We start from the raw sequence: 10,000 nt of genomic DNA on the forward strand, positions 1-10,000 counted from the left end.
GGAGAGAGAAGATCACATGTGAGAAACATCCACAGACTGAATGCAAACAAAATCAAGTCAAGCAAAGTTACAATTCTCAAAACTCATCAACATGTCAAATTTGTTCGGGTGCCTGGGTCGTCGAGCCAGAGTTTGCAGTGTGACATTATTATTGATCATTTCTGGTCTTTTGCTTTCTTTGTTAGAGTTCTCTGTCTATGGTTTCTGTGTCCATAGCTGCTCTGTCTCCCCTCGTCGAGGCTGCGTCTGTGTTGTTTCCTGAGAAGTTCTGCTTTGTGTTCTTTTTCTCTCCCTCTGTCGCCTGGGCGGAGCTCATTGTGGGCTCCGCCTTTGGCCTACATACCTGGGAGATGATCAACACCCGCGTCTCATTAACTGGCCTCTACTAAAGGGAAGAAGCCAGGCTGCTCTTCGCTGGATCGTTGCTTGACCTGTGTCGGTGAAATCCCGGCTTGGACACTACAGTCTAGTTCCCGCGTCTCAGCTTCTTGTGTTAACGCTTTTGTTTCCTGTGTACAGACCCCCTGGACCTGCTCTCGTTCCCTACGGAGTTTCTGCTGCGAGAGAGGAGTGAATGACTGGTGAAGAGGAGTGAGAGTGTTGCCCTGCTTTTCCCCGTGGATTCCCTGGAGCCCTGATCCCCGCACGCTTGTATATAGCACTGAGTCCCTGTCACACATTTCACCTGGTGTTTGTGAGGAAAAGCCTTCTGTTCTTCCTCTGAGCAAGGAGTCCTGCATTTGAGTCCCCCAGTGACCGGAACATTTCCTCTTTTACTTTAACACGAGACTCTTTCAACGTGTCTGCTTCTGCCTCCTCGTGTTGTCAGCCCTGATTTGTCCAGCTGTGTTTCCCTCCTGTCTCCCTGATTGCTCCCTATGTGGATTTAAGCCTGTGTTTCCTCCCTCATCTCACACTGTGTTATGTCTCCTATCTTGCCTTCACGTGACAAAATTGGCATCAGGTGTTTGAAAATCTGAATCTGTGCAGTAAATGTGACCTTCAAATGAAAAGCAGAGACATTTAATCTCCATCATCATTAAATGAAGCGGTGAACTAATCACGAGCATAGATCTGATACATCCTGGATGAAGTTTGATGATGACTTTGATTATCAAGTATTGATTATCCTGATTAGAACAAAGTCCCTCCTCATGTCCTCCTAATATATGAGAATTAACCTGAGAAAAGCTCAGAGGGGATCTTTCAGTGATCATCAGCTGCTTTAAATATAATTTTTTAATGACTGTTTATAAAGAATTAAATACATTTTAGCCTTCTTTTATTCTGAAGGTCCGATTTGATCTTATTTAAAAAACAAACCTTCGCCTTCACGGCCTGCCACACCCGCCTGGTGGTGGGGACGAGGGCGGCGGCGAGCTGGCACACCGGGCCGGGGAAGCCTCTCTCTGGGCAGAAGTAGCCCTGAGCCACAGTGCCAAAGATCTTATCGATGGAGGAGTTGGAGGGCAGCGTGCAGTTAAAGATGGAGAACTGGCGCTTTAGACGCTGAGGGATGTCGTTCCGACCGCCGCCGGGGTGAATCATGGCTGCCACCAGCTGGTAAACATCATTACACACATCAGTCAGTCACAGAGCAGATGATCTAACATCATCATCATCTCTCTGTTTATGATTTAAAACTTTTGAAGGAATCCCTCAAACCAACAGGTTTGTGTTCACTTCCTATATTTCCCTCCACTTCATTAGGTACAGCTGTAATACTCCAGTATATCTGTAGTGTCCTCCTGCCTTTGCTCACAGCAACCTTCATCAGCCTGTCATCATGGAAACATCCAGAATGTGCCACAGCGCTCCAACCACAGCCAAACTTCACCTGAACATCCACCACAGTGATGAACTCTCCTGGACGATCCAGGCTGTAGAAACCTCCCTGCTCCATCAGCTGACGCACGATCTCATTGGTTATCTGAGTGAGATGTGGGGGCGTGTCAGAGATACAATAATCTGATTGGTTACATGCATATCAAAGAGAACAGGGTGGGGGAAAAACTGAGCTGATTGGTTATTTGTGATGTGAGGTGGAGGTTATTCTGTGAGAAACAAAGAGGTAAGCTAGCAAAGGTTTGACCAATCACAGAGAGCCTGAAGCCCACCTGGTCGCCCCATTCGTTGATTACGGGCATGTTGATGTCGTCTATGAAGACGGTCATCCTGCGTCCGGCCGGCGGCCCGTAGGTGGTGCCCATGCGTTTGTCGATGTAGCTCTCGAGCGTCCTCTGGAACATGCCGGGCAGCGTGGCCGAAGAGAAGTTCACCGTCTTACTGAGGTGGAGCTCTGGGTCGAGCTTTCCAGTGTAGCCCTACAGGGGGAGCCAGAGAGCAAGCTGCATGCTGTAGCCTGTGCTAGCCTGTGCTGGTGAACGGTTGAGCGCACTCTTACTTTAATCATGACGGTCTTGGCTGTTCCTTGCTCTCCGATCAGCAGCACGGCCTTCCTCTGCTTCATGATGGTCTGCATCAGGAAGTCCGTCCTCACGTTGTCTACGTTGGGAACCAGGATGGACGAGTAGTCAGGGACGTGGTCTTTGGGGTAGACATACTCTTGGACCTGATCAGAACCATAAACACAGAACATGCATGCAGCATGCTGACTTCATTCTCTGCGATTAACACTCAGGAGAAACATAGAGTCCTCTCACCTTGTTGGACCAGTGCTCCCAGTCTCCCTGCTCACTGACGGTGAACTCAAAGATGGTCTGGTTGTCCTGAGTGGGTGGCAGGTCCAGAGATGAGCTGTGGGCCTTTGAGACAAAAACACCTTTCAACTCAAATGGAATATTTATATCCATTTCCAACCAGATATATCCTTTAAAAACCTTTTTTTAAAGTCCCATGTGACTCGTTTGCCCAGCCGTGGAGGCCGTGGTGTTCAGGATTGTGATAACAGAGCTGGACTGACTCATTTCCAGATGAGTGACCCTTTGTTAGACGTCTTTTCCCGTTTTGCTTGGAACCAGTCAAAGTTTGATTGGTTTGGTATCTAAACTTAATAAAGTGGGTGCTGATCATCAGTCTGTGAACTGGGGATCATTTTCTTTCTAATGTGACAGGCTCTTCAAATGGCACTGGTGTCACTGGGTCCAAGGTTGTACTGCAAACTTTTTTTCTTTTAGCATAAAATGGTGAAACTGTTCTAGATTAGGAGCAGACGTCAGTGTGTTGGAAAAGTGGTACGAGAATCTGACCAGGACCGTGGGTAGGTCATAGCCTTAATCCTAGCCCTCTACTTAAGGGTGGGGGCGGGTAAAGGTGAGTAATCCCGCCTCTGTAGACGGTAAATATTCACACTACGGGTTCATTTGATTTGAAAACGAGGTTTGTTATGGAGTCAAAGTAAACTTTCACACACCTTCAGGAAGGCCTCCATCTTGGCTCTGTCATCCAGCTCCAGCAGTGCACCCAGAGACCACATGACCGCAAAGACAAACATGCGTCCCACATGATCATGGCCACCCTGTTTGTCCTGCGCTGCGGGGAGCAAACCCTGAAAGCACAAATATGAAAAATAACCAAACAACAGGGCAACAAGAACTTGGAAGACTCAGATTCTAGTTTTTCTGGTGTTTTACTGCTGTGTCCTACCTGCAGCAGGTCAATAGTCTGTTTGATGTACATACACTCCAGCACCTGCATCTTAGCGGACACAGCAGTGAAGACAAAGTCCAACAAGTCCTGAAACAGAAGAATACAAAACTAACCTTTAGCTTTCCTGCTGTCTGATGATTTCTTTACCTTCAAGGTTGATGCATTTCTAATCTCTGCTTACAACGTCATCAGTAACTGATGTTTGGCTACATGGGTGCTGGAAACAAGCGATAAACACCAAACTGAACAGACTTTAATGGTCAAGTGCTAAAAACTGCAGTTCCTCTAACAGCCACCAGAGGTGGATGGGGTAACAGGGTAACATGTCCAACGTTACAGCAGAAATAAACGTGTTTACAGCGGGTAAGAAAACCTGTTTGGTGTCTATAGCAGTGTTCATGTCAAGTTCACTATGATTAATTATGGAGCTCATCAGGGTGCTGTGCTGGGACCAGTTTGAGTCACAGTGCACTTGCTTCTCCTCGTTTCTCCTCCTTTTGTGTAATATTGGAGAGTCTGTGGCCAACAACACAAAGTGCTTGGAGGTGATAGTTGTTGTGAATTGGTGCTACATAAATAAAACTGAAGAGAATTGAATAAAGAAGCTTTGATCCTTGTTTGCTGAGTTCAGATGAGGTTATTTTATGGTTCACTGCTTTGCCGCTCCTTTGTTGTGTATGTTTGACCAGGTGGTAACATCTTATCAATATTAAAGTGATAAATAAGTCTAATTGTGTCCCGGCGGCTCTCACCTGGTAGCAGCAGTCGAAGCAGTGTTTCAGAGCGCTGGCCTGCTGCTCTGCTAGTTTCTGTAACCAGGCCTGCAGGACGGGCCTCCAGCTGAGCACTGACGAGCTCATGAACACCATCCCGTTCCTGGACACGGTGGCTGGGGAGGCGTTGTCGATGTTGTGGGGCTCAAAGACAATCTGAGGGAAGAATATAAAATATATGGGCTGACTTGACCTCGATGCATCTCCGGTTTCTGATCATGATGTTTGTGGATTATGTCAAACTGCACCACAGTGACTGTCTGGCTGAAGTGAGGTGAGCTTTGTTTGTTTTGCTTTGACCTTGCAGCAGGGAGCCATGGGGATTCGATCGCCATTCGCCAGCGTCAGAGTTTTGTTGTCGTCTAAAACAGAGTTCAGATTCTCGATCCAGATGGCATCAACCGGACCATCCAGCACAATCCAGATGTATTCCCCCTGACACACACACACACACACACGTACATATACATCTGCACTGGAGCATCATGAATGTAGGGAACATGTTGAGCTTCCATCAACCTTTTTGCCTTTCAGAGTTTTCCTCCACAGTGTGGAGAAAATGCCGTCCGTCCAGTCGTTGGTGGTCACGTCCAGCATGCCGAACATCTGCGAGGCTGTGATGGCTTTCGGGTTCATCCTCATCTCTCGGTGGGGCGAGCCGCACTCAGACATGGCCTTCATCAGCGTGTGGACGCACGCCGTCTTCCCAGCACCGCTCGGACCCAGCGTCATCATACCTGCACGAGCACAGGACAGCTCGACTCCCATGTGTGCTGAAGACTCTTTAGCATTGCCATCAGTGTGTCTGTGACCTCAGCATTACTGAACACTGGTTGTATATAAAATAAAGATTTGTGCACCAGAAGCTTTTTAAACTTTTATATACCAAATTATATTATATAACATTTACGTTTTTAATAAGCTGTTGGTTTCTAAGTGTGTAATATCCTGTTACTATATCCACAGTAAGTGTGGGTTATGTTGTTGTGACAGCAGCCAAAGACAGATTGTGTTAGTGTTGTGTTTAACAGCATTAATGGAGCTATAATGTTGTGAAACTCTGTGTACATGTAGAATAATAACCTGCACTGAAAACTGTTTAAACCTCATGTTGAGGAGAAAGTTAGCAAACCTTTGCAGCACTTTGTAATCACATTAGACTGATGAGTCTAAACGTGCAGTTTATGTGTTTAATGACCATAGAAACTCATGTTGAGCCTGCTTTCCACTAATTTACACTGGAACTGTAAATGAAGCTGAGTGGCGAGACGAGAAAGACTAATTAATGTGTCACTGCGTCCAGATAATTGTGATCTTCACCATGTCGGACTCTCTGCGTCTCATAGAGCTGGACCAGTTTGAGGATCCAGGGCGGGTGAGGGATCAGACCGGCCTGCTGAGCCTGATTAAAGATGGCCAACTCCAAGTCTGGATAACCGGCTTTATCCAGAACTGCAGAGGGGGATGAAGGAAAAGCACACAGTATGAGAGCCGTCATGTACTCATGGAGCCTCTGCTAGTGTGTTTCAGTGTTATGTGAAAGAAACGTACCAATGCCAGGAAACAGGTCATTGATCAGACTCATAAACAGAGGCTCGTCCTCGTCCACCTGCAGAAAGTCACACAAGCAATCAGGATGGCTGACTGTGGCAAGGACAAGGGCTCCCCCTAGTGGGCAACTCTAACAGTCTGATAATAATGAAATGAAAACTTTAAACATAAAGTCTAATTTCTGCATTTATTACTAACACACACACCAGTTTGGAGAGGTTCATGTCCCTCAGGACCCTCATCACCACGGTCTTCTCTGGTTCTGACGGGTTAGATCGCTTCACAGCTCCCAACGTCCTCAAAACCGACAAAATGTTCCTCAGACCGAAATCATAATGGACCTGGTAAGAAAGACCAGAGAAGTATAAATAATAATATAACTAAATGCATGAGTAACAGTTTACAAAGAAGGGCAACGGAGAAATGAGAAAATCCATCATCTAACACCAAGAAGGACAGGATGTGTGGTGGTTACAGCTGCAGGATCACCCACCTGTTTGGACAGCTGCTCCTCACACAGTTTGTAGAGGGTGTAGAACTTCCTGCTTAGGACCTGGTTGTCACGGAAACCAGCACTGGCCAATTTAACCCTCATGATGATGGCTCGGTCCGGGACCATCATGGCTACCGTGCGGAACTGAATCTTCAGGTTTTCAGGCAGCTCCTGACGGCCGGCGTAACCGGGATTCTGGAAAACCGAGAAGTTACTAGAACTTTCTGAGCGGAGGAACATCAGCACGCTCAGTGCTGGACCTGTGGCTCACTGTAGTTACTGAGCTGCCTTCATGTATCCACAACTGCTCACCTAAAGAACACTGAATACTGAACAGTGCTTTGTTTCATATGCAGAGTGACTCTGATGATTTATCGTTGACTTATACTAACACCAGAGTGTTCATTAGATCAGAGGTACCATGGTGAGGAAGATGCCGAACTCGGGATCCATGTCGACCACATCTCCGTCGGTGAAGACGAACTGCTTCTTCTTGTTCTTCTTACACTGCAGCACGATGTAGATCTGCTGGGCGGCGACAGAAAGCACCGGCAGCTCGATGCGGTTAAACTCATCGAAGCAGCCCCAGGCTCCGGACTGAGCCAGACCTGCAGACACAGCACTGCACTTTCAGATCAGCATTTTGATGGAACGATCACATGTTTATTACATGTTAAGAAGATGCTGTGACTTATGTATCATACAGAGTTATGTATCCTAGAAGAGTGGGCGACTGGCCTCCACTGACTTCCACACTTTTGTCTCTGACTCAGGAGAAACATGTCTTCATGAGGATCTGCAGCTCTGGCATGGCTCTGTATTTAAGAACAGCTAATGAACATTTGTTCCAGGTTCCCAGATACCACAGACAACGGCTGTGGGTCCATGTTAGGTAGTGAACCTCTGCAGAGCCCTGTCCTGTCAGAGCGGGCCGGGCCTCGTGGTTGACTAACCTCTCTTCTACTCAGTGGGTTGATAAGATGGTGACAACAGCAGGACAATATTTCCAGTGTCCACCATCCACACACTCACACACCTTTGTAGATGCGTCCCAGTCCTCTGTAGTCCATCTGGTCCGAACAGTTAAAGACCACCACATACTTCCCCAGACAGCGACCCATGTCTTTAGTGGTCTCCGTTTTACCTGCAAACAAACACACACACACACACAACCACAGCAGCATGCAAGAGTTCAGCTTCATTTTACACACACACACACACGCACACGCACACGCACACACACACACACACACACACACACACACACACATTACCTGTTCCTGCTGGTCCGGCCGGAGCTCCGCCCATACTCATCCCCAGAGCCTGGGACAGAGTGATGTAACACCTGCACAGATGTTCAGTGTTTGTGAACCAGTCAGTCCACAGGCGTCAGTCAGTGAGGCTGGAGTGTGTGTACCTGTCTGTCAGCGGGGTGATGACCAGCCTGTCTGTGCAGCCCAGGTATTCATTACAGTAACTGAACTCCACATCTGTGATCTGGATGACACATCTGTCCGTCTCCTCCAGGAAGTAAAACCTCGACTGTTTCTGCCATTCAAAGTCTGAAGCCGACCGCACGTTCATCCTCACCTGACAAACACAAAGTCATATGACCCACTCTGACAGACACTATCAAAAGTATTTAGATGTTTGTTTATATGTTTGCTCTTTTGTTCACCAGATCATCGAAAATGTCTCTCTGGTGGACGTGGATGGTGATCAGCGTCTCATATTTGGTCCTCTCGTTCCTGCTCAGCTCTCGAGTCGTCATGTCGATGAGCTCATTGAGGAGGTTCAGGAACTTCTGATTGGTCGTTTGCATGATCTGACAACCAATAAGATGGTTATTATGGTTATGGTTATTTTATTTAGAGAGCTCCAAATCACAACAGAAGTTGCCTCAAGACTCTTCTGTCCCACACGGGCTTGAGTGTAGCCTTTTGACCCAAACCACAGTTTTCCTTTTCTTTTTGTACCAACCAACTTGGAGGGTTGGTTTGGTTACCCAGCTACGGGGTTTGGTTGTGTTAACTGGATTCTGACTGAAACACAATTAAAACAAAACGCACTTACCTGAAAAGTGGAAGAGAGAACACGATGAACACAAAGAAACGGCATCGACTTGTTACTAAAAGAGCCAATCTCTTAATTCTGCATAAATTCAAGCCGTAATTACTGACTGTTTCTTTCTGCTGTAGAGTTGAGTTTTAACTGAGAGTCTGTAGGAAGCATATTCAGAGCAATTATCTGACCAATAATGTGGCTGCTGTGATGTTAATTGACTGTCCAACAATAGTTTCAGTGAGGGTGATTCTGTGGTTTGTGTTGGACATTACCGTAGATTACGACGTAGCAGACACAGTCAAAGTGATGCAGCATTACTGGATAACTTTAGATCTCCACCCCCTTACATAAATATGGTCACGTTTGGCTCAAATTGAGGCATAAAAGCACCTTCTTGTCAGACTTGCTGAGGACGAGTGCTTCTTCTGCGTCTCTAGTCCAGATCATCTGGATTCCTAGCAGGCCAATCTGAGCCGGGAACGCCGACTGGAACTCCAGAAGCTTAAAGGCAGAGTCACTAATGGCCAGGTAAGCCTGACGGATGATAGCATGGAGGGTTCCCCTCACCCCAGCTAGCAGCTCTCCTAACCACACCTCCACATTCCCCTGCAAGTGGAGGTGAGATGCTGATTGATAAAAGGATTCAGTTTAAGGGAAAAGTAACGGGGAACTTACTGGGAGGTCTCCATGTGGAGGTGAGATTACCTGTGCCAGGACTGGCTGCCTCAGCTCCACAGTTTCTCCTTCTTGGGACTGGAAACTGATCATCTGGTCGTAGATTTTCTCATTGAAAACAACTCTGTTAACGTTATCGAACAGACTGAGCAGATGAGCCTGACAGACACAGAGCGAGGAAGCAGATTCAATGTCATGATCAGAGGAAGGAAGAAACTCAGCAGCAGGAGTGAAGCTGAAGCATCAGACAGCAAATACAAACCCATCAGATCTGAAACCTGTGAGCTGCTGTGTCACCTGTAAAGTGTGTCACCTGTATAACATGTCACCTGTATAGTGTGTCACCTGTAAAGTGTGTCACCTGTAAAGTGTGTCACCTGTATAACATGTCACCTGTATAGTTTGTCACCTGTATAATGTCTCACCTGTATAGTGTGTCACCTGTAAATTGTGTCACCTGTAAAGTGTGTCACCTGTACAATGTGTCACCTGTAAAGTGTGTCACCTGTATAACATGTCACCTGTAAAGTGTGTCACCTGTACAATGTGTCACCTGTAAAGCGTGTCACCTGTATAACATGTCACCTGTAAAGTGTGTCACCTGTACAATGTGTCACCTGTAAAGTGTGTCACCTCTAAAGTGTGTCACCTGTACAATGTGTCACCTGTAAAGTGTGTCACCTGTATGATGTGTCACCTGTATAGTGTGTCACCTGTATGATGTGTCACCTGTATAGTGTGTCACCTGTATAGTTTGTCACCTGTATAATGTGTCACCTGTAAAGTGTGTCACCTGTACAATGTGTCACCTGTATAGTGTGTCACCTGTATAGTG

At 46.7% G+C, this 10,000-nt stretch overlaps 1 protein-coding gene across 1 annotated transcript in view; it reads right to left on the reverse strand.

The window, feature by feature from the left end:
- Nucleotides 1-10,000, reverse strand: part of dnah5l (dynein, axonemal, heavy chain 5 like) — a 55,202-nt gene that overhangs the window by 20,268 nt on the left and 24,934 nt on the right. The window contains exons 35-55 of the mRNA XM_080306857.1: nt 9,196-9,324; nt 8,881-9,096; nt 8,105-8,251; nt 7,844-8,016; nt 7,701-7,771; nt 7,463-7,570; nt 6,847-7,034; nt 6,427-6,621; nt 6,140-6,274; nt 5,934-5,991; nt 5,703-5,834; nt 4,902-5,119; nt 4,683-4,817; nt 4,362-4,538; nt 3,607-3,696; nt 3,374-3,508; nt 2,664-2,765; nt 2,405-2,572; nt 2,118-2,324; nt 1,838-1,930; nt 1,324-1,560 (exon numbers count right to left, since the gene is read on the reverse strand). Of these exons, the coding sequence (XP_080162983.1) occupies nt 1,324-1,560; nt 1,838-1,930; nt 2,118-2,324; nt 2,405-2,572; nt 2,664-2,765; nt 3,374-3,508; nt 3,607-3,696; nt 4,362-4,538; nt 4,683-4,817; nt 4,902-5,119; nt 5,703-5,834; nt 5,934-5,991; nt 6,140-6,274; nt 6,427-6,621; nt 6,847-7,034; nt 7,463-7,570; nt 7,701-7,771; nt 7,844-8,016; nt 8,105-8,251; nt 8,881-9,096; nt 9,196-9,324 (3,114 nt within the window). The remainder of the gene's footprint in view (nt 1-1,323; nt 1,561-1,837; nt 1,931-2,117; nt 2,325-2,404; nt 2,573-2,663; nt 2,766-3,373; nt 3,509-3,606; nt 3,697-4,361; nt 4,539-4,682; nt 4,818-4,901; nt 5,120-5,702; nt 5,835-5,933; nt 5,992-6,139; nt 6,275-6,426; nt 6,622-6,846; nt 7,035-7,462; nt 7,571-7,700; nt 7,772-7,843; nt 8,017-8,104; nt 8,252-8,880; nt 9,097-9,195; nt 9,325-10,000) is intronic.

Source organism: Astatotilapia calliptera, chromosome 9 (genome assembly GCF_964374335.1).
Source record: "Astatotilapia calliptera chromosome 9, fAstCal68.1, whole genome shotgun sequence".
NCBI lineage: Eukaryota > Metazoa > Chordata > Actinopteri > Cichliformes > Cichlidae > Astatotilapia > Astatotilapia calliptera.